At 41.3% G+C, this 24,316-nt stretch overlaps 1 protein-coding gene across 2 annotated transcripts in view; it reads right to left on the reverse strand.

Annotated features, from left to right (window-relative positions):
- The window catches only part of WWC2 (WW and C2 domain containing 2), a 177,587-nt gene that overhangs the window by 66,664 nt on the left and 86,607 nt on the right, over window positions 1–24,316 (reverse strand). The window contains exons 3-8 of one of the 2 annotated variants that reach the window (XM_089525423.1): window positions 23,973–24,176; window positions 21,193–21,269; window positions 14,289–14,368; window positions 6,826–6,955; window positions 6,157–6,306; window positions 1,000–1,073 (exon numbers count right to left, since the gene is read on the reverse strand). In XM_089525423.1, coding sequence (XP_089381549.1) covers window positions 1,000–1,073; window positions 6,157–6,306; window positions 6,826–6,955; window positions 14,289–14,368; window positions 21,193–21,269; window positions 23,973–24,176 — 715 coding nt within the window. The remainder of the gene's footprint in view (window positions 1–999; window positions 1,074–6,156; window positions 6,307–6,825; window positions 6,956–14,288; window positions 14,369–21,192; window positions 21,270–23,972; window positions 24,177–24,316) is intronic. The other variant, XM_089525424.1, reaches the window with a different exon arrangement.

Here is a 24,316-nt window from a genome sequence, read left to right on the forward strand (position 1 = left end):
TTAAAAAAATATGCTGAGGGGTTTGTTTGAAGCCTCCTCAAACATCAAAGAAACTATGCTCTGCTCTGGTTGAAATAATAAAGGAGGAAAGAATTGTTAGTTGAAATCCTACCTTCTACAATATAACTTTCCACAACTAGCCTTTGATCTCCATCTACTTCTGAGCCTCTCTCCAAACTAAGCTATCAATACTGAGAGCTTCTCCAGTGCAATGAAGGATTATCAGGCACTCATGAGGATTTTGCTATTTTAAAAAAGTAAGCCAAAGTTCCTCCTCCACCCCATGAATATGATTTCTGAAATTTCCCATATTATGTGGGAAGTCGTGTGTTTTTAAAAAGCCACATAGCTTACTATCTATATGGTATTAATCCTTCATTTTTCAGTTCTGGTTGGCTTTCAAAGAAGCCTTCTATGCTACATTTAGGTTGATCCTCCTTGTACTTTCTGTCTCAGTCCCTCAGTGCACCTCAGCAAATGTTCATGTACTTGAGATAACTGAATTCCCATTTTCAGTATTTTAAGAAAAATTCCAAAGGGTTATTATCAGCCACATTACTTTGCAAATTATATTTTTTGTATGATGAACCTTTATGTAAATAGTCAATATGTTGTGTTCTCATATCTTGTGTTAGGATTTATTTTGCTGTGAGTACACAGGTCAAGAAGGTGAACAGAACCTACAAATAACAGCCTGATCTCCTGAACTTGCACTTTTAGTATGATCTACATCATCCCATTCACAAGCAGGAGTAGAATGATTTTATTGCTGCCATTTTCCTGATTTTTAAATCTCTGTATGGCTGTGCTTATTTCACAACATGTAAACAGTCTAATATCAAGAGTACAGGCAGCCTAGAATGAAATTACCTTCATAAGAATGTAAAGCAAGGTCTTCTGTCGATGCAACCAGTAGATGTCACTGCAAGCATGAAATTGACTACAACACTATAAACTGAAGTACAATTTCACATTTTAACAAAGAAATGGACCCTGTACCTTCTTTTGGCATCTTCGTACTGAAGACTCAGTTTGACCTTTTCAGCTAAATTGGACATATTTCTGACACCAACCTGTTGACAGAACCAAACTTATTAAACATTTTTTTAAATAAAAGGAAAATGTTTTATTTACCTAAAATTATTTAGACAACTAGCAACACATTTCAAAACAATAACCACTAGTTTTAAGTACAAAAGCTTATAATAACTCAAATATTTTCACATGGAATTTATATTTTCTACTGGTAAATCACCTCGGAACAGAATTTAGTACAAGCAGCTACAATTGTATTTAAGGCCTACTTTGAAGTAACATTTAATACATCCCAAGTTGTTACTTCCTACTTTGAACTCAGAACTTTGGTGGAGATCAATGCAGTTCAAAGTAGTACTTCAATGAAATCGAGATTGCTAAAAATCACATTCATGTTTGGGCTTCTTCTCAGAAAATCCTAGTACAATCACCTCCACATCCTTTCATCAAGGTACCTTAAAGAAATATGCCAGCATTTGGAAAACATTTGTGGATATAAACTTATGGCTGGCATATCAGTCAATGAGATCCCAAAGATTTTTAAGTTGCTAAAATGTTAATTCCATCAGTCAGTTTCAGATGTAGAAAACATATTTTGGATGAAATCTTTGGTCAACTAGGAAGCTTTAAACTTTACTTTTATATGAGTTTATTTTACAATCATATTTCTGCAAAAATGAATATAGTCTACTGAAGTATAAGAAATATATAGGCTATAATCATTTAACCCTTTCCCACAAGGTGTGTGAATGTGAAGTCCTAACTAGAAATAATAACAATGACTAGTTTCAAAATTTAATTTTAGAAATTTGGAATATGACATCAGTAAAATGTAACAGAACTATATTGGGTCACACTGTAATTCACAATATTAACTTAAATTCTTCTTTGGGATATCAAGAAACTCTGGAGAAGAACACAGAAGGGAAATCAACACACAGGGGGCCAAATGAAATATTGGGCTCATGGCAGGAAATGGGATGGGATGCAATGTATCCCAATAGCATAAGATACGGGGGAGGAAGAAATAAGAAATATTGCCACATGTTTTTTTACTATGGGATTATGAACTTTTTGTTCAATTTAAAATCAGTTTGAGGCATAAATATCCCTCTAGGACAGGGGCTCCCAACCTTTTTGACTCACCGAATCCTTTTAAAAATAAATTTCTATAGCGGACCCCCTAAGAGGCCCACCCTATGTCTTAAAAGTTAATAGTGTTTAGGAGTAGTGTTACTTTTTCTTTCTTATTCTTTAATTTCATTCAATGTTTATTTCTTTCCTTTTCCTGGAGCGGCCACGGAGCACCTGGGAAGTGTTTTCTCCCACATAGGAACGTATGGGGAGGAAAACTTACAAAAATGGGGGGGAAATGAAATGTATGATACTGGAAAAAATATTATCACACAGATAAAATGAAATTTATAATGCTTTAATAATTTTAAGAAGTTGCTGGTGATAGAATAAACATTAATTATCTTATACATTTCATAGTTTAGCTTTCCCACTCATTTCAAATACAGTAGAGTCTTGTTTATCCGACCTTCGTTCATCTGACGTTCTGGATTATCCGACGTCGGATTGGTCGGTGGGCTTGGCTTGGAGCCCTTGCCACGTCCCCAGCTGGAAAGGGCTCCTAGCGCGGTGGCGAGCAGCAGCAGGCCCCAAGCGCACCAGGCCCCAAGCGCAGCAAGCACGGAGGCAGCGGCCATTGAGCGCGGCCCCGAGCGCCACTGGCTCTGGCCCCGAGCACCACCGCAAATGTGGAGGCGCCGGCCCCCGAACACGGCCCCGAGCACCACCAGCACCAGGCCGCAAGCGTGGAGGTGCCAGCCCCCAAGCGCGGCCCCGAGCGGCACAGGCACCAGCCCCGATCGCAGCAGTAAGCACCACCAGGCCCATAGCGCCACCAGGCCCATAGTGCCACCAGGCCCAGAGCACCACCAGGCCCAGAGCCCAGAGCGCCACCAGGCTCAGAGCACCACCAGGCCCAGAGCCCATAGCGCCACCAGGCCCAGAGCCCATAGCGCCACCAGGCCCAGAGCACCATCAGGCCCAGAGCATGGCAACCCCAAGCACATCCCCAAGCATTCCAATGAAAAGGAAGAAGGTTCTTGTATCAATGGAGAAGAAACTTGAGGCAATCAAGAGACTGGACAATGGAGAGACATTGCAGAAGGTAGCAAATGACTATGGCGTTGGAAGGGTAACTGTAGGAGACTGGAGAAGGAACCGAGTGGAGATAGAGAAATGGTGTTCCTCCAGATTAACAGATGAGGCTGTGAAAGAGAGGAAAACCATGAAAAAGTGTGGCTATGAAAAGGTCAGTGAGGCTTTGTATGTTTGGTTTCTGCAGTTCAGAGACAAAGGTGTGCCTATTTCAGGGCCTATTTTGCAGCAAAAGGATTTGCATTTTCGAAAGGAATTTGATGAAGGGGAGCCAGGTTTTACGGCCAGTGTTGGTTGGCTTGACAGGTGGAAGAAACGTTACGGAGTCCGCCAGTTATGTATTTGTGGAGAGAAATTATCTTCTGATTTTGAAGAAATGCAGACATTCAGGAAAAAAAATTCTAGACCTTGTTGAAACTGAAAGCCTAACGGACGATCAGATATTCAATTGTGATGAGACCGACCTCAATTACAAATTGTTACCCAGTAAGAGCCTTGCATCCAGAACTGAAGCAGCAGCCCCAGGATACAAGTGTAGTAAAGAAAGGCTGACTATTTTAGCATGCAGCAATGCATCTGCAGCCCTCAAAATGGACCTTGTACTGACTGGGAAGTCCAAAAATCCAAGAGCCTTTAAAAACATCTCAAAGAGTGCGTTTCCTGTGAAGTACTACAGTCAAAGAGGTTCGTGGATGAGCAGAGAAATTTTCAAAGAATGTTTTTTTAAAGAATTTGTTCCTTCAACGGAGAAATTTTTGAGAGACAATGACCGTCCCAGAAAAGCAGTTTTGTTGCTAGACAACGCCCCGACACACCCTGATGCAGTGGAGCTTCAAGATGGGAACATTAAGGCTATGTTTCTCCCACCTAATGTCACCGCCATATGCCAACCAATGGATCAGGGCGTTTTAGAAACGCTTAAAAAGAATTATCGCAGGAAGTTGCTGTCAACACTGATAGAAGAATCTGAGGAAGGGCAAGACATGATTGAAAGACTGAAATGCAACAGTGTAAAGGATGTTGCTTATTGGGTTGCAAGGGCTTGGGGTGATGTTAAGGATCAGACAATTGTCAAATCTTGGAATAAATTGCTATGCGAGAATGAAGAATATGATGCAGACATCATGGAAAGCACAGATGAAGACAAAGATAGCATTCTGCCCTTAGTACACCGTATCCCAGGTTGTGAGGATGTGTCTTCTCATGAGGTTGACGGCTGGATGAAAGAAGACGATCAATATGAAATCACTGATGAAGAAATTGTGGCTCTTGTAAACAGTGGTGATGATGATGGTGACGAAATAGAAATTGATGAGCAAACATTATCTGTGCAACCTGTCAAAATCTCTCATGGCGAAGGGGTCAGGGCTATAGAAACTGGAATGAGGTACATCGAGCAACAAGAGGAAGTTACAGGGATGGACATTATGATGCTGCAAAGATGGTGAGATTTGGCTGCAAAAAAGCGGCAATCCTCAGGAAAGCAGAAAAAAATCAGTGACTTTTTTAAAGTGTCTGTGGACTGAAATGTTTAAACTGTACAGGTAAGTACTTACAGTACTTTTCTTCAAAATGTTGATTTTTTCCCCAATTTGTATTTTCATAGTGATTGGAAGGCTTTTCATAGTGATTGCTAGGCTTTTCATAGTGATTCAAGGCTTTTCATAGTGGTTGCTAGGCTTTTCATAGCGATTCAAGGCTTTTCATAGTGGTTGCTAGACTTTTCCTATGACCCTCCGGATTATCTGACTTTTTCGACTATCCGACCTATGGGACTGCCACGTTACGTCAGATAATCGAGACTCTATAGAGTAAAATAGACTGCTGATAGGTTAGTAAGTAAAATGATTTTTTAAAAAACCTGAATGTGGGTAAGAGATGAATTCCACAAGATAACTAAGAGCCTGTACAGACTGGCACTTTGTGCCGGCCTGCAGGGGAACTAGGGCTCAGGTAGGGCTGAGCGTTTAGACACTCAAAGCCCTACTATCGTCGCCCAGCCACCATCATGGTGTGCACCCGTCCATACGGCATGCACTATGATGACATCCCTCATGCGCAGCACCCAAACGGCACTGTGCATGAGAGGTGTCATAATGCTGCGCTGGGGCACTTATGGTGTCCCTTGTATGGCGCAAATAGGAGCTGCGTTTCGTGACTCCTTTTTACACCGGGTTGGAGCATGGCGTGCGGTTGACGCATCCCTAATCTAGTGCTTCCAGGGGCAGCATAGAGCCACCCCTGTCAGGCTGTCTGTACAGCCCCTAACTCCATAATGCTGTGGAGAACACAAAATATGAAGCGTTGAGGTTTGCTATAAACATTTTGCAAATATTTCAAACAGCTGCTGACGTTCACAGGAACCCCACTTCAGAGGGAAAGATATCAATTTCATTCTTAAAGATACCATTCAGTCTTGATAGCTTATGAAAGACTCCACTTATTGCCATAATTTTAAATTGTTTTCCTGAAAAAGTATTTACATTTCATATACATTTATCTCTGTTATAGGTATTTTCAATATATAACCTCCATAAATATAGTTAGTACCAACTGATGATTTTACATTTTTGTAGATAAATTATATTCTAATTAATCTCAGTAGGAAATTTTATTCCCTCATAACTTAATTCTTTTTGTACTACTTCTTTCCCAAACCCCACTATTTCTTTAGCAGTAGAAACTTGAATGAGGATGAGGAAATTCTGGTTGTAGCATTTAAAAATATTCCTGTGAAATCCAGGCTTCAGAATTCCCAGTATACCTCAGAGAAGTATCCATTGACCAATACAGGATTTAAATATCAGCAAGATGTAATGGTATAGCCATCTTGACCAGCAATATGCTTCATATCTCATGAAGCAGCCACAAGCAGTTGAACTGAAATTTCTTAACGAATGTTTTTCAACCATGTTCTCCTTTCCCCATGCTTAAAAGGCATGAAACACTTACATCACCAGAAATGTCTGTCTGAGACCCTGCATCCAAAGTCTGTCGAGAGAGAGAAAGATGAGAGTGCACTTGGCTGCACCTCAAATCTGGTTCTGATGACCTGTCAATAGTTTGGTCTAAGAGGAACCTCTCTCGTAACTTTACAAGGCTCTGCAAGAAAACACAAAAATCAGGTACTACTATATTTCACTTTAAAAGTGCAACGTGTGTGGGGGAGGCAGGCAAGGGAGAGGGAAAGAGGCTAAGATATGAAGAGGTAACCAAAGCTCTTTATCAACAGTTTTTTGTGGGATTTTCAGACTATGTGGCTGTGTTCTGGAAGAATTTATTCCTGACATTTTGCCTGCATCTGTGGCTGGCATCTCTGAAGATGCTAGCCACAGATGCAGGCAAAACATACATTCTTCCAGAACATGGCCATATAGCCAAAAAAAAAACCTACAAAAAACTATGAATGCCAGCCGTGAAAGCCTTCATCTTTATCAACATTTTATCTGTCCAGTGTATGAGTCCATGCAATCAGTCATCTTTGCATTTAAAAACAACAACACACGTATACATTTTTAAAAAATGACAATAACCCTGTAAAAATATGCTATCTCAAGAAGGTAAAATGAGAAACCACAATTAGCTAACAAATGTAAACTGATGTGAACAGTATCAAAATACCTGCATTAAATCTTGCTTCTCTTTCTCACCAGAGCTTATAGCCTTTCTGATAGACTTCAATTCATTCACAATGGCTTTGGCTTCACTTAGTTCATAACCACTCTGGCCTCCAGACATTTTTTGGTCAATTCTGTAAAACAGAGAGAGATTGGTGTTAACTGTAGAAAAGGAATGTTGTTCCTGACATTCAAAAGGAAATACTGTAGTACAGGAGGAGGTAATGAACAGAGAGTTCTAAAAATATTATCTCCCACAGCAAAATAGCTAGATACGATCAGAACACAGAAGAAGAGATGAGTTCTTTAATCTTAGCAACAAAATACTCTAAGTCTGTCTCTCACCAACCCCTGTTTCTTCAATGACTTCCCTCTCAAAAAGCAAGTTTTTTAAAAAGGAAAATTCTACACATTCTGTTGAATGAATTCAGCAGCCTGAGATCCTTTATAAATGCCTAATTGACTTGGCAAAGACTCAAGTCACTTGAAATCAAGGCTGCAGTCCTTAGGTACAATTCTCACAGAATCATATGATAAGGATCGCAGCCTTATCTTGGAATAAGGCCCACTGAGCACAGGGGAACTAACTTCTGGGTAAGTATACACTGAATTGCATAGCTTTCAAAGATACAAATAGAGAATAAGTTAGTAACATTTCCTTTTCTTTTAGTAATTTGCCCAAATGTGCAGTTATAAGTTAAATATATCCAAGGAAAGATATATTTCTACTAAAAATATTAATTTTTTATATTTTTCTTCTTTAGGTTGATCTGTATTCAGAATGTGATTTTTTTAACATACTGAGACACTATTCTGAGCTAAACATTTTGCAGAGAAATTATGACCAGAAGTAAATTTGCATTCTCTTTCTACTAGTTACATCTTTTCCTTGAGACAAAAAAGCTGTTTTGCTTCCACATTGGAATCAATGAGATCACAGTTGACTAAGATATGTAGGCGGGATACAGACCGCCCAAAAAGGGCTGTCTCCCACCTCCCTGGTTTGCTCAGTGAGGGAGCCACAGGGGACAAGCCACATGGCTCCGTCGTGGAACAAAAAGAACCCTTAAAAAGCGGGTACTTCTTGTGGCGCCTTTGTGATACCACAATGCGCCAATGGTGCACTTGCAGTGTCACAAAGGTGCCGGGACGTGCGGCTGCCGCTAAGCGTCTGTCACGTCAAAATGGCGGTGCCCATGTCTACAGGGCGCCACCATTTTTACGTAAGGAGTACATACTAGGGTTAGGGAGCGTCTGAATACTGTGCGCCCTCTAACCCTAGTCTCACCGCCGGCACGCTACAAAATGGAGGTATGTATCCTGCCATAATTGACTTTAGGCCCAGGATAGTTCTGGCCTAGCAGTACTAACTACAGGATATCATTATTTATTATTATTTCCTTTTCTTATATCACACCTTTCTCCCAATATAGGGATTCAAAGTTATCATATACATAATAAATTTTTAAAATATACAGCAAGGTTTTGTGAGCAGTAGCTGAAACTCTCCAGGCTTAAAGCAGATTTAATGCTAAACTTGAGCCTAAATAAGGGGCAAAACAGACTGCCCCAAAGGGGTGGCTTCAAGACGCCCCTGACAAAGCTGGATTGGGGTCATGGCAACCTCATACCACAGTCCCATTACATCTTTTGGCCTGCTGAAAAAGGAGTGACAAACAACTACTCCTTTTTGTGCTAGCAAAAAGCCAGCTTTTGTGCCCTGCTGCAGTGGGAAGCTGACTTTAAGGTGCTCCAGCAGCGTGTGCCGTATAAATGCTGCACACTATGTCTCCAAGCCGGCTGGAAGCCAGCTTTTTATGCCAGTCTGTTCTGGCCTGAAATCGAGTTAAACTGTTCTTAACTCCATAGATTTGTGGTGGAGATGCAGATTCACATTTACCATAACACAACTGCAACACAAGCTTAGTGACACAACTGTAAAAAGAATCACTGTAGCAATCTGTGCAGAAATTAATGTGAATAACCTTTGCATATTAGAAGAAATATTAGATAAATTACTATTTTTTGCATTTACCTCCCACTACAATAAAACTTTCAAAAGGAAAGCTTTAGGAAGACAATACAAATTTTAAAAAATATTGTGTTATTGTTGTTATCGTTATTTCACAAAAATATATTTTACCTTTCGAAAGGCTATTCTCAAAAAAGTTCACAGAAAAAAGGAAACATAAATATTATCTAAAATTGAGAATTAAAGGCAGCATTTAAAAGCCACTTACAAGCCAGTTAAGGAAAAAAATCAGCTCTAAGCAATTAAAATGATGGAGTTCGGCAAACTAAAAAGGAAGTGGCATCTCGAAAGGGCATCGTCTCTGAGAAATTCTGGTGTTTGTTCCCCCCAAAAAAAATCATCTATCATCTTCAGTTACAAATTAATGTTTTGCCAGAGAAGGATGATAAACACTTCAAAAATATGAAACAATCTTCAGCCTCCTGTGCATGTGCAGAATCTCACAAAGAATAGTCTAGATCCTTTGGTTAGGTCCAATTAGAGTAAAGTAATTGAAACAATTAGATTTACCTATGCATTGACTCATCATGCAATATTTGGTTGAATGGGTCTACTCTAATAGGGACTAACAAGATTCCAGCCAATATGTGTACTGAAGGTATAGGATTTTCTTGATTTTGATAAGTATGCTCTGTGACTCATTCCAGGTGGTGGTGAAGGCAAAGCTGATAGGTGCTTTTTTGTTTCTGGCTTCCTACTCTTTTCAAGATGGCTGTGTGATTTGTGCAGTCCCTGGGACCAATCAAAAGCAGCACGGTGGTCATGTGGGTGCACAGATGTTGCACAATGGGCCCTTGGTACCTGCTGATGTTTGGTTCCAGCTCCCCCTCCCTTTTGCGGATACCAAAATCTATGGATGCTCAGGTACCATTATATACAAAGGCTTATTAAAATGGTATCCATTATATAAAATCGCAAAATCAAGGTTTGGTTTTTGGAATTTTTTAAAAAATATTTTCAAGCCATGAATGGTTGAAATCATGGATGGAGAATCCATGGATATGGAGGGCCAACTCTATGCTGCAGGCTTCATTCTGTTAGGGGGCTGGACTGTTTAAGCCATTCCTATCTCCAAGCTTCAGTTTTCATCAGAGCTTCATTTCCACCCTTGCTCTTCACAATGTTTATTGTGTTTCCTTTGCATGATCAGAACTTTGGGGCTGGTTTGGCATGGGTCCTAGATCCAAGGGCAGGGCTTACATGTTCACCGGAGGGGGTGTATGCTTATGGGACCTTAGGAATGTGGTTAGCCATGACCGCATACAGATGATATGTCATCTTTGGTATCCAGAGCAATAGTATCCCCTTAGCTTGATTTAGGCCCGAGACAGACAGGTGGGAAGTGGTGTGCCAGCGCCAATCTAGGGTTTGGCAGTGTGGACCAATCGCATGCTCCCAAACCCTAGTCCATACAGATGCCACCATTATGGCTGCCTCCCTTCCACATGGGGGCCAACATGATGATGCAAGCGCGGTGTTGCCTGAAGAAAGAGGCTCCTCCCTCCCTAACTGTCATCTTTCGGCCTCTGAGGGAGAGAGAAGGCTGGCCCAGTACCATCAAGGGCTGGCCTGAAGAAAGAGGCTCCTCCCTCCCTAACTGTCATCTTTCGGCCTCTGAGGGAGAGAGAAGGCTGGCCCAGTACCATCAAGGGCTGGCCTGAAGAAAGAGGCTCCTCCCTCCCTAACTGTCATCTTTCGGCCTCTGAGGGAGAGAGAAGGCTCGCCCAGTACCATCAGGGGCTAGCCTGAAGAAGAAGAGCCCTCCCTCCGGTCCATCTGCCTTGGTCCAGGCCTCAGAGGGAGAGAAGAATGCTGGACCTGATCCTCTCCCCCCCCTCACCATTCCCTTCTTCTTTTGTGTCGTGTCTTTTAGATTGTAAGCCTGTGGGCAGGGAACTGTCTGTTATCCCCTCTATTGTAAACCGCTCGGATTCCCAGTGATTGGGCGGTATATAAATAAAACCTATTATTATTGTTGTTATTATTATTATTATTATATGTCGAGGCGCTGTACTTGTGTAATTGACACGCCACAGTACGCTAATGGCACAATGATGACGGCACCCATGCATGCCAAAAAGAACAATTTTTCTGGGTTCTTTTTGGTGCGGAGGGAGCTCGCGTGGTTTGGCTGCTGCAGGCTCCCTCGGAAGCTAAAACAGACAGCTCCAGCCCACCCTTTTGGGGCAGCCTGCTGAGCCCCATGGCCTATTTTAACAAAAACAGGAAGCATATTTTTTAAAAGTTCCATAGTAGGTTATAATCTGCCACTGTAGAAAATCCATGATGACCCTGTTCCCCTCTTTTTTCCATTCCTGGAACGTATTAGTACCACACATGACAGAACATAAACATGTGGTAAAGGCCTATAGCAAAAGATTTGATAATACAGTTGCCCCTCCTAACGCGGAGGGGCGACGTCCGATATTTGCGCATGGGGACGCACCCCATTCAAGCCTATATGGCTTGAATAAGCGCGAGCCTCCATTTTCATGGGGGGTCCAGAATGGATCTCCTGCAAAAACGGAGGGCCAAATGTAACTTAGAATAGACGGGCACAAAAGAGTGGCCTGAGTCCACTGTGGCCAGATGCATGCCAAAACCCCACTGTCCACATGGCCTGCTCCCAAGGTGGGCTGTGGACACGGGTGCTGACCAGTGCTGTTAGGAGTCAGACTTTCCCAGCTCCTTTTAGCTCCAGTCCTAAGGATTGGAATGCAACTTTGATGTGGCTTCCAGCTGCTATGGAGATGAGCTTCACATAAACAACATGCCTCTAAAACAGCTGGAAGCTGCTTCAATTGTCCCATCTGTTCAGGCTGTAAGTGAGGCCCGTTACACACGGGCACCCTAGGACGGACTCAGTCCGTGCTAGGGTTAGAAAGGGGCGTCTCTTCCAGACGCCCCTAACCCTACCACGGACTGAGTCCGTAACAAATGGCGGCGGCTGTTCCACACGGCCGCCACCATCTTGACGTAGCGGATGCTCTACGTCCGCACGTCGCACCTCGGAAGTGACGCTGCGAGTGCACGACTAGCGCCTCATGGCATCTCTTCTGGGGCCCAGGAAGGAGCGCGATTTTCGATCTCCTTCTCTGTAGCGTCCAGGAACCACACCATTTGGCTGCTGCAGCTCCCGGACGCTGCAACCGGCGGCGGCAAACTGCCACTTCACGGCGGTCTGTAACGGGCCTGAGTTTTGGCTTCTGTTAACCTCTATAGAGCTCCTATCTACAACTGCTTTTACACTGTACCCATTCTTTCTCTCTTGGCATCTTACATGTTCTTCATTTCCTTGAAGCATTACCTCTCCTAATGTTGCTTCTGTGGGCTCCTATTTCTTTGTCTGTCATCTTCTATTATCTTAAACTTTGCAAATAAGTAGGATCAGAGTTTGTCAGATGCTGCCAGAGGTCCTTTTAAGTGAAACAGTTAGCTGCCAGATAAACTTTTATCAAAGCAACAAATGTTTTTAATATATTAAAAAATAATGCTCATTATGTTTTTAAACCAAGGATTTATTGATAAAGTCAGCCCTCCATGGATTCAAGCATTCATGACTTGAATTTTTTTTTAAAAAAACAAAAACGATAAAGAAACCTTGATTTTGCCATTTTATATAAGGACCTCCATTTTACTATCCATTGTATTTAATGGGACTTGAACATCCACAGATTTTCATATCCACGAAAGGTCCTAAAACCAAACCCAGTGCATACCAAGGACTCACTGTATTCAGCATAACTGTACATGATCAGATTTAAGTTACAGGGAGATTCAAATTAATGAGAGGTACTACACCTCTCAGTCCACTGCTTCTCAGTTTATTTTGTAAAGATACATATGAATCATATCACTGTCTCTGGAAATATATAGATATATATTATTCATATATGTGTATCAATTGCACTAAGTCAGCATGGCACAAAAGAGTCAATTTTTTTTAAAAAAAAATCACTGATAGCAATGGGTTTTTTTGCTATGACAAAGAGAACATTTACTCCATGATCACATTTAATTTTTACCATCTTATCTCACCATTAAAACACAGAAAACAAGTGGTATGAATGAGATGTCTTCCACAGCAATGTCTGCCTGCTGCTTCAGAGTGGGAAGCCTCATATTTGAAGTTGCAGTTGGTTTTATCTTGTATACAGCACAAATGGGGAGGGAGGAAAGAGGCCCTACAGTACAAAAGATATTCCAACTACCAGTTTTCAAAAAATGGAATTAGTACTACTTAAAAGAGGCTGCCTATTTTTTTTTTACAACAAATGTCTATTGTTTGCATGTGGTATGCTGTTGAAAGTTTCTCAAACATGCTTTAGATTCCTATCAAAATTGCTTGCAAGCAAGTTCCTTTAAAACAATGCTTCATTGTTACTTTAATGTAATATAGCCAGTGTGTTTGGCTAACCTTTAATCTTGGGATATTTTAAAACTACAGATCTAAGCTTCTATTTTTGTTTTAAGTAAGCTATAGTGAAAACTAAAATATGGTTAAATAGGTACCACTTAATTTTTCTATTGCCTTTCTAATATTTATTCAAATTTACAATGCTTGCTACTATGAAGCATGTGTAAAAATTAATTCTGTTCAGCTTCACTCATAGCCAAGACAGAATGTAGAACTGATTGTAAAAATTGACCACCAGGTAAACAACTGATTGAATTCTAAGCATCTTCAGTTGCAAGGAAACAGTTCAAATTATTTCTAGCTAAACAATTTTGAAGTATACAGAAAATTCTTAATCTGTATTATTAATATAGTTGTTATTAGCAAATGGCTGACTTTTTAGGACAAGGACAGTCTCCAAGCAGCTATACAGAAAATTATCTTTATAATTTCAATTATATATAGAATTGAAATTGCAAATTTTCAGGTACCCTGTGTATATAATGTATACCAAAAGATTCTGAAGTTGGGAATAAGAAAATTAGCAGGGAAAAATATTATGAGATTGCTCCAATTTGCAGCTTATTTCCATTTCTTCTTATGTGTTTCAGGTTTCTCACTCTAACATATATTTCCATATGACACTGATGCAGATAGTAAATGTCTATTCATAAATTCAAAAAACAGGTAAATGTAACACTGCTGCTTTATCTTTTTTCTATCTGGTTCTTTGCACTTCCTCTTATTTCAAGGCAAAGGGAATCATTTTGGTCTCCAACTTTCAAAACATCTGAAACAGCCTAATTTTCCCTTTCTTCCAACTTTCCAGGACCCCCCCCCCCCACCTTCAAAATATCCTTATTTTAAAGGAGAGGTGGGATTTTGTCATAGCCAGCAGATTTTCTCTCTCATTTGTTCTCAGTTTCCCCCCTCATGCCCAAGTTTTTCTCTATAAACAAATGCAATAATTTTATTTGATTTAGTCTTAACCAGCAGAGTGAATTACTTAAGTCAGTTTCAATTATTTTCTTGTACTCACTGTTGCAGTGTTTCATAGCCTTGCTCCTTATATAGTAATTCTCGCTTCATCTGTGATAGCTCCCTCTTCAATTTTTTAACCTTTAATAAAAATAAAAAATATTCAAACACTGTTTTAAAGACATTTTAATGTCTAGACATGGTCTAGAACCATTAACATCTCCACATGTGTAATTCTTAGTTGTAGTTCCTCAAATAAGCCTTACCCTTCTTTTCAGATAACTGCATGATAAAGTATCACTTGGAAAGTCCTTACACATTATATTGTGTATGTGAAATGCATCCCTTCCCTCTCTCTACACCAGTGGTCCCCAAACTTTTTTGGGCCATCGTCCCCTTTCCTCTTGATTGACAACCCTAGCGCATGCTCCCTCAACATGTATTTCTTGATAATTATGTCTACCATTCCACTGCACATTCAAAACAACCAATATTGGTTGCTGCTTCCTTGGCCACTCAGTCATCCTGGGAGTAGCAACCAAGTAGCTGGCTACGCAGCGGCTGAGAAGCCTCTTGCCTATGCTAGCCTTGTGGCAAAGGCATCACTAGGTGGCATGGGGGTGCGGGCTGCACTGGGTGATACCAGGGCCACCACCCTAGCAACACCACTGATGCTCCCTAAATGTCTGCCTTTTGGAGAAACATGCCGTAGCATTACTGTATCTTGTAAGACATGAGGAGCTCAGCAGAAGAAAAGGTGTGACCAGATACTGGGTCAAACAAGGCTCCTCTTTTCCCTACCCACTGAGATTCAAACACCCTCTGGGGGAAGTCGAGGACATGGTATGGCCTGGCCCCATCTGTGAGAGAGGGAGAAGCAGGCAGAAGAACCAGGGAGCAAATGAGTGTGAGGAAGGCTGCTGTCTGCCATTGACACAAGAGACTTCAGCTTTGGGACTGGGGTGCAGGAAGAATCTAGGTATTCTTCATCCTCTTAACTCCCCAAACAGAAGGCTGTTGTTCAAATGGAAGACAGCAGCCTCCAACTTCAAGAGTAGGGTGCAGGAGAAATCCAAAGTTTTTTTCCTCCTCTTTAGGAGGAAGGCTATTGTGTCAATTCTGCTTACTGCTTTGGGAGCTGCTGTCTCCTATTGACACACCAGCCTCCTACTTTGGGAATTAAGAGGAGGAAGAACCCCTGGATTCCTCCTGCACTCCATTCATGATGCTGGAATCTCTTGTGTGAATGGGAGGAAGCAGCCTCTAGCTTCAGGAGTTAAGATAACAAAGAAGTTGTTTAGGAGCTGTATATGTCATGACTCTAGTCATTACATTCAGTAATATAAAGAATTGTTATGGTATAACATTAGTACAAAAAGAATTATTAATGATTCTGTATGGTCTGGCATGGAGGAGGTCAGTGGGGGTTGACACCATGAGTTATTGCATTAAGTGACACTAATCCTAATGATGCCACTGCCTTGCAGCAAAGGCCAGTGCAGGCAAAGTGCTCCCTAGGTGACCAGATGTAATGGGAGAAGCTTTTCCCCAGTGAGGAAGAACTCCCAATCCTTTTTATTCTGAAGTTCAAAACACACTGCAGAAATAATCCAGTTTGAGACCGCTTAAACTGCCCTGGCTCAGTGCTAGGGAATTCCGGCAGCTGTAGTTTGTTGAGACGTTGAGTCTTCTCTGTCAGGGAGCTCTGGTGCCACAATAAACTACAGTTCTCAGGATTCCCTAGCACTGAGCCAGGGCAATTAAAGCAGTCTAAAACTGGATTATTTCAGCAGTGTATTTTAGACCTGAGTTGACAGGGGCACAGCTCGTGTGTGTGTGCTCTACACTGATCTGGTTCAGATGTAACCCAAAAGCCAGTATGGTAAACCATGGTTCAACCACTCCCACCATTCTTACTTGGTTTATCTAAGTGGCTTGATGGTAATATCTGAATCAGCCCAATGCACAAATGTGAAATAAAGAATGAAATGACACAGTCCCATGTGCTACACAACAGTAAAAAAAAAGTTTTTTTTTTTTTAAAAAGCCCAGTTCCACAACATGCAGACTGCCAAACTGTTTCTGACAGCCTGAGTCCTCAAGCTCACCCCTAAGCCCCCTCAGCCACTTGGCCTTCTCCCAAGGAGATGGATGGGCTGCAGAGGAGGAGGTGTGTGAACACTTGCCCCCTAGCCTTCTCCACAGCCCAGCTTTCTCCTGAGGAAGAGGCTTGAGAGTGTGTGTTCGCCTATCCTCCTCCTCTGCTGTCTCCTCAGGACAAAGCTGGGTTGTGGAGCAGTGGTGTCACTACTGTTGATGTCAGCTGGTGGAGGCAAAGTGCCTTATTCTCCCCCACACTGCCAGACCTTTGCCCCCCCCCCCCAGCCCCTGGAGTCCTGAGTAGCTGCTGGAGTGTGTGATTCTGAGGGCACTACCACACCCTGCCAGACCTATCTGCAGCCCAAAGAAGTTGTCACTAGGTTTGGTGTCACCTGGTGTGTGTGTGTGTGTGTGTGTGTGGATGGGTGAAACTGCCTTGCCCCTCCCCACCCAGCCAGACCATCCCCTGGGCACATCATCCTCCCAGTCTTCAGAGTCCTGCATGGCAGGTAGGACTCTGAAGGCTCTGCCACCCCTGGCCTTCAGAGTCCTGCTGGACTCAGAAGGCGGTTGCACCCTCGCAAAGGCTTTCTGATTCCAGTGTGGTGGCAACCACCATGCCAGACTCAAAGGGCAGCCCTCTCCACGGGGGTACCACTCCACCACGTGACACCCCCCCTTGGCTGTCACCCAGTGTGGTCTGCACTGTGATGGTGATGCTACTGAGTTGTTCAGGTCTTTCTTAGACAGAGGGTGACAACTGAACAGGCCTTCTCTCTAGTTAGCACCTTCCAGTCTCTCTTGGAATAAGTACTTGAAGGAAGGCCTCAGGTATTGATCTCAAGGTACAGGCAGGTTCATGACAGGAGTGGTTTACTGTCAAGTACTGGAGGTATTTGACTGGATTCTGCAGGAACTATTTTCTATGCAAAAAAAACTGTCTCTCACCTTGCTTTATTGCTCTGAGCTTTGGGGTTTGCCATATAAATTTCTAAGGGTGCTATTCAAAGTGGTAGTCCCGGGACTGGGAGCAGTCCCTGAGCCACTGGTTGCCAGCCTCTAACAAGTTTCCAGGAATGGAGAAAAAAACACCCACAATTACAGGCACAAAAATGGAAAACAATAAGCCTGAGAAGCACTGTTATATGCAATGCTAAGTGGGAAAAGAACAATCATTTCAATTGCCCGAGTCATTGCTGCATTTCACAGATTGACAGGAAAAGCAGCCGCATTAGCTAGACAGAGAGAGAAAATTAGGCTCCCTGGAAAACATCTGGAACCACATTATGCACTTTTTTATGGGCCCCACCCTTACAGAGTAGAAATGTTGCTGCAGGAGGTTCATCTCAGCAGGAGGTGAACTGGCCTTGATAAAGGAACTCCCTTTGAATTATCTCTCTGTCTGCTCAAGAAAACCAAATGCAAAGTTTGACTCACTGCACATATGAGACAGTCACATAGTTTTCATGGTAGCCATGAAGTCCTGAGCTGCCTTACACAAAACCACTTTATCATGAATATGAATATACCCCAATGCCACCAAACAGGGGATCCCCAGTATGCTTCTTTACCTATGTTACAGTCCATTCCATGTAACAAGCTGGAGTAGGAGAGAAAAGAATTGGCAACATATTTTGTACATGAGGTACAGTACTAGTTTTGCATGTGCTGGGAGATTTCTTTCTTTTTCTCCACATGGGGAAAAAAATCAAACATATGATTGGATGTCTGCTGGAGATACTACATGCATTTTTAGGTTCCTGAAACCCCTATGATGCAAGTCAGATAAATTATATTTTTGCACAAAATATTTTAAAACACTCCCTCTAGACCAGTACTTCTCAAATAGTGGGGTGGGCCCCCCAGGGGGGGCGCGAGGATCCGTAAAGGGGGCGCAAGGCTCTGTTATGCAGAGGTGTACGTATAACAATTTTATAGACAAATGATACTATTTACAGTCGCGCGGGGGGCACGAAATGTTTTCTTCTTCCTAGGGGGGCATGACAGAAAATAATTGAGAAGCACTGCTCTAGACATCACAGTCAAATACATTTATCAAGCTGCCAGCATATTCACATGCAATGTTTATACAGGAACAATCAGGAGCTCCTGGGCAGATAGTTTCAAATGTACAGTCGGCCCTTCTTATATACGGAATTTTTATACACGGATTCAAGCATACACGGTTTGAAAATGTTCCAAAAAAGTATAAATTTACCTTGATGTTCCATTTTTATTAGGGACACCATTTTGCTATGTCATTATATTTAATTGGACTTGAGCATACACGGATTTTGTTATACACAGGGGATCTTGGAACCAAACCCCAGTGTATAAAAAGGATCCACTGTATCAGTTAGAAGATTATCACATAAAAATGTTATTCTAATGCTATTAAGCAAGAACAAGTCAATTGCGATATTAAAACATTTATTTTCACATTGGTTGCAATAACGGGGCATTAACGTTTCATAAACAGTAAAGAGTACAAACCGATTTTACATTCCACACATAGGCAGAAGTTGCCTCAGATGTTGCTGTCAAATAACCACAGTACAACATGTTGGAAGTAAGGCCACAACTTTATTTGCAAACAATTGGTAGGGTTGGCACAAAGCATAAGGTCAGGATCTGTGCAATCAAACAACCTGATGTAGTCTGATTATCCAAACCGGGCACCCACCCGGTGCTTGGGATGACCTAGGGGCTAAGGAACACAACTTGACCGCAAACCTTGTCTTGCATTCACCAATTCACAAAGCCCCTAGTCACTGGGAGGCGCTCCTGCGTTCTGGCCCCCGCAATGGCCAAACGCCTGCCCTATTCGCCCCCGGGTACCTATTGACTCCCAAACCAGAGCTCCATAGCCCTGGTACCACAACGTGCAGATCCTGGCCTATGCTGCTGCCAAGTTGTGACTAAAAACCACCTAACAACAGCGGTGGGCGGGCGGGAGAAGCACCAAGACTTGCTCCCTTCCACAGCTTGGCTCCGCTCTGCTCGAAGCCAAGCAACCGACTGAGGGAAAGGGCCAGCAACACGGCCTTATATAGGCCTAGGCCCCTCCCTCCCTGCGTGCTGTGCGGGGCAGCCTTGGAGGACCGGAAGCCCTGCACCAACGAAACCGTCTCCCAGAGCGTTGCGGAGCGGAAGGGCCACCTCTTCCGCCCCCGTGCACCAATAGGGAGCCGGGCAAGCCCCAGAGCACTCTGGGGCTTGTAGTCCAGCCGCGTCTAGCGGCAAAACGGTCTGCCCGGCGAGGCGGGCGACCGTTGCTTATCAGAGAAACAAATGGGTCTTCTCTCGACTCTCTTCACAAACACGACACAGGAACTGATTCCCAGGCAAACTGGGAGAGTGGGAGATTCAATTTAGGAGATTATCCTCCTGTTTCATTTTGGGATTTGCAGTTTAGGAAGGGCCATTTATAATATTTAGCCAGAGAGCTCTTAAATTCACTGAACTACAAACCCCAAAATGATGCAGGAGGCAGCTGGAGCAGTAAAAGTAGATTAGCCCTAAGAGTGTAGTGAGATAATCTACTCTCTGAAAGGTTTAATGAAGAAATATTAATAGCACTATTGAAACATGATTGCCTTTCACACATTTGCAATAGTGCTAATGAATTGTGATCGGCAAGCTATTGATGGGTTTTTTTATCATCAATGAGTTATTCCACTAACATGACGCTTCCATGACGATACAAGAATGATACGAGGCCAATATTGTGTGAAAATCTTTGCCTCGGTCATGTAAAACTGACGGTAACAAATCTCTTCTCTAATGTTTCTTATCCGTGTGATAATCTTCTTAGTCCAACTGATAAGTGCATCATAAGTAAGATGGCAGGGACTAATGGAATGCTTTACAGGCAAATGTCTTTGCCATTTATAAATTAGATCTGAATGTTGTATACCATTCCTAGAATTGTTAGTCCTTATTAGCATTCACATTCTATTTAAATCAATTAACTGGAGAAATAACAGGCAATTTCCATTCTTAAATATGCTACTGCTTAGCAATTTGGTATGAGCTACCTGTTCCAGAAAAAATAACTGCTTGGAGAAGAAAATACTGTGTGTCTGATATATCTATGAGCAGAATCTCTTGGTTTCAAAACTATCAGCCTTGCTATCACATATAAATAAACCATATGTTGAACACAAAAGAATTCTTCTTTTTGATGTTCATGAGCAAGCAACTAATGTGAGAAACATGCCAGATTAAAAGAGACCTCTTAATGTGGGTAACCCATTATAGTAATTAAACTTGAAATTCACATAAGTTAATTTGTCATTAGTTGTATCTGCATGCCACCTGTTCTTATTCAAGAGAGATAACAACCACTGACATAGCTTGAAAGAGAGAGTGCACACACAAGTAAGTGGGGCAGGATTCCCAAAGGCCACTTTGGTGGATAAGAGTGAGGAAGAAGGTAGCTATATATCAAAATCTACACAGCTTTAGCTCATGAACCAAGAATCAACCACACGGAGGACAAAACTATACCTACTCTGATAATGACCACATTTAAAAAAAATAAATGAAAAACAGCTGCCCAAATCTTCGTTTCAACAACAACAACAACAACAAAAACTTTCCAAACCATCAGGAAAATGAACAAATCCTAAACTAAAGAGTATACAGTATTTCACACGATTAGCACTGGCAGTGCTGAAGGGCAGCGTATAAATGCTTTAAAAATGAACAAATGAATGAATATTAAAAACAATTCATGTATATATATGCTCGTTATTACCAAATGTTTAATTTGAATCCTTGAGGATATCAGTACCTAGGTAGACAACAGCTACAAAAGAATACCATAGTGAACATGTCTTTCCCAGTAAATTAAATATTCTTACCCTTAATCTTGTAGTGGAGATTTCTGCCTTTAGAATATCTGGGTCATATTTAGTGCTGGAAGAAGAACTTGAGAACACTTATTTTTTAAAAAAAGAGGGGAGAGTAAAAAGAAAATTAGACATAGAAGATATTATTTTTATTCTCTAAGTTTCATGTCATTCTACAACTGTTAGATTAACATTATTTTCTAATGCACCCCTTTCCAGTAATACAATCCAACATGCTGCATAACAATAACTAACTACCCAATACACACACACACACACACACACACACACACACACACTCACTTTGTGTAATTTGGATTGTACTGAAATGTTAAACAGAAGATGATGCATGACTGCAAATTTCACAAGTATGTGGGTAACAGGCTTTTCTCTTTGCTGTAATGTTTAATGTTTTGAAAACTTTGACTAAGATTAAAATTAATCTGGAATTCTGTTAATTCTGAGATGTTGCATATATATTTATTTCATTTTTACTACAAACAAGTGGATCACCCCCATTACTGTTGCCAATCCCACCAAATACATTTTCTTTCAAAGATAGTGCTTCTTTTCCATAAAAGAATGGTTGGTCATGGGAAGCAATGTATACAGTGCAACAGAACAGATAATGATGTCTACGATGGAAAATCAGGGGATATGACTTGGTGACAAAATACCTAGAGGATCATATTCTAACCCTCAAGCCCATCTGGGCTTTATGATGTTTAGAAAATGTTATTTCAGTTCCGTCACCTTCTGATGTATGTCTACCATAGATTTTCTTGCTGAACACTCTCAGACTCTGGGACTTCCCACCAAGGGACAAGAGATGGGCTCTCCCCCTTCCTGACTTACCACTAGATGGCAATGAGCTTTTTGTTCAGCCTTTGGCAAATGACTACAATTGCAAATGATAAGGCTTCCTTACTTGCTAGTGTGCTTTTTACTGGTATGTTTTTAAATGATGTCTGAAAATTTTAATTCTAAAGAACACACTTTTGTGTTTGAATTGTATTCAAACTATTTTATTGTAAGTCATTTAGAACTCCATTTAAGCTGTGTGTGTGTGTGTGTGTGTGTGTAAATTGAGTAAATAACAGGAGGTAAGCCATCCTAGGACTGTTTCTAAAAAACTAATTGGCAAAACCTGGCATAAATTAGTAGTCAATCAATTTTCATATTTTTGACACATGCCAAAAGTATTGCACCCACTGAACAGCAGATTTGTTAGGACACACTTTTGTGATTTGTTGAGTAAAGCTAAATATATGTCCCTTTTGAGACTTGGACCTGAGGTGCATATAATGTGAAGCCAGGTTTCAGTGCTACAAGAATGAACTGAAGTGAGCCAGATCAAAGCCTTGGTCCTATGCATGCCTCCTCTTGTATGTCTTCTCATGGGAGCAGGAAGGGTGTGTGAGAATAAGGATTATAGTCGGTCCTCCTTATCCATGGATTCTTTATCCACAGCTTCAAGCATCCATGGCTTGAAAATATTTTTTAAAGTATAAATTCCAAATAGCAAACATTGATTTTGCCATTTTATGTAAGGGATACCATTTTACTATGTCATTATAATTAATGGGACTTGAGCATCCACATATTTTGGTGTCCTTGGGGGTCCTAAAACCAAACCCCAGCAGATAACCAGAGCCCACTGTATTGCTAAATTTAGTTTCCTTTTTCCAACAAGTGGTTTTTTTAAATGTGCAAACCATAGACTGTGCTAGAAAACAAACTCAGATGAATTGACCAAACCAGCAAAACAATCCAAGGTTTGGAGCTGCCTTGTTCTGAAACTGATATGAGTCTTTTTTTTTTAAAGCTAGAGTTTCTGATTTGAACATAGTAACTCAGCTTTCATGTAAATGTGTCAGAAGGAATCCCTCTCCCCCTGTCACCAGGTTCATTCCAGTTCATGCTCAAAGCATAAATTATGCTTTAGCTAGACAGAATTAATGTTTCAAGCTTTAGCCTTGTGGCACTATAAAAACTAACAGTGACATTATTGCATATGCATTTGTGCAGCAGAACACACTGTCCAGCTGAGCTGGACATGTAATTTAGTTGGTATATTAGATTTTGTTTTTTAAAAAGTGAATTAAAGCTAAGAATCTGGGTGGGTTACAACAATAAAATACAACAAATTACAATAGAGTTAAAAAATCAAACCCTAGACCTACCACCTAAAACTGGTTAAATCTAAGGAATTTTCTAAATTTAATGTCCATCTTAGCTAATACAGTGGCTGTATGTTTTACTTTGACTGGGCTCTAAATCAACCCAGGAGGGCCTGTGTGCTTCAAAAATGACAACAGACAATTTCCTGAATGTCAACCAGCTCTCTGGTCAGTGAGTGTGGAGAGAAATAATTAACTGTGCATCTCAGAAAGCTGAAAGCTGCTATTTCAGCACCTCTTCTCTCCACTGAGCCTTCAGTAATCATCTTGCAGCTGCAAAGACACACACAATGGCTAATCCAACAAACTAGATTTTGTTTCTTCCCCCTTATCTCCTAGATTTTGTACTACCATGTACCAACTCTTGATTAAGAGTTTTGGAGAATCTGAAAGCCTGGGACATTTGCATTTTAGTAGCCTAAATTCTGCATTTCATTTACTTATGAACTACACAGCTTAGGGTAGGTCAAACAGTGCCTTGCACCTCTCTCTCTCTCTCTCTCTCTCTCTCTCTCTCTCTCTATCTTAAACTGGAAGAATGAAAAGAAAAATCACCAAAGGAGGCATGGGTGGTATTTTAGGGTACAAATAACATATTTCTCAGCTACTTACAGCTTGTACGAGAGCTAGACTTCTCTTTGTAAGCATCATTCAACCGTACATATTCATCCAATGCAAGTGCCAGTCTCTGTTCTTTTACATGGTACAGTTCCTTTTGAGTGTTCAGTGCATCTTGTGCTACTGTAAGGTAATCCTTAAGCATTTTCTCTTGTTCTTGTCTCCATTGTTTTCTTGGATCTTCTATCTGTGTGGTTTCTGTAGATATACAGTTGCAAACCATTTCAGTTGGTTAAATAAAACTTGTAAAGCTTAACAATGTTTAAGTCGACAATCTTACAAAATAATTCTAGTTTTAAGTGATACTTTTATTCAGTTGCACCTTGAATCTCTGTATA

This window comes from Sceloporus occidentalis, unplaced genomic scaffold (genome assembly GCF_023333645.1).
Source record: "Sceloporus occidentalis isolate IW3139 unplaced genomic scaffold, rSceOcc1.0.p SCAF_5, whole genome shotgun sequence".
NCBI lineage: Eukaryota > Metazoa > Chordata > Lepidosauria > Squamata > Phrynosomatidae > Sceloporus > Sceloporus occidentalis.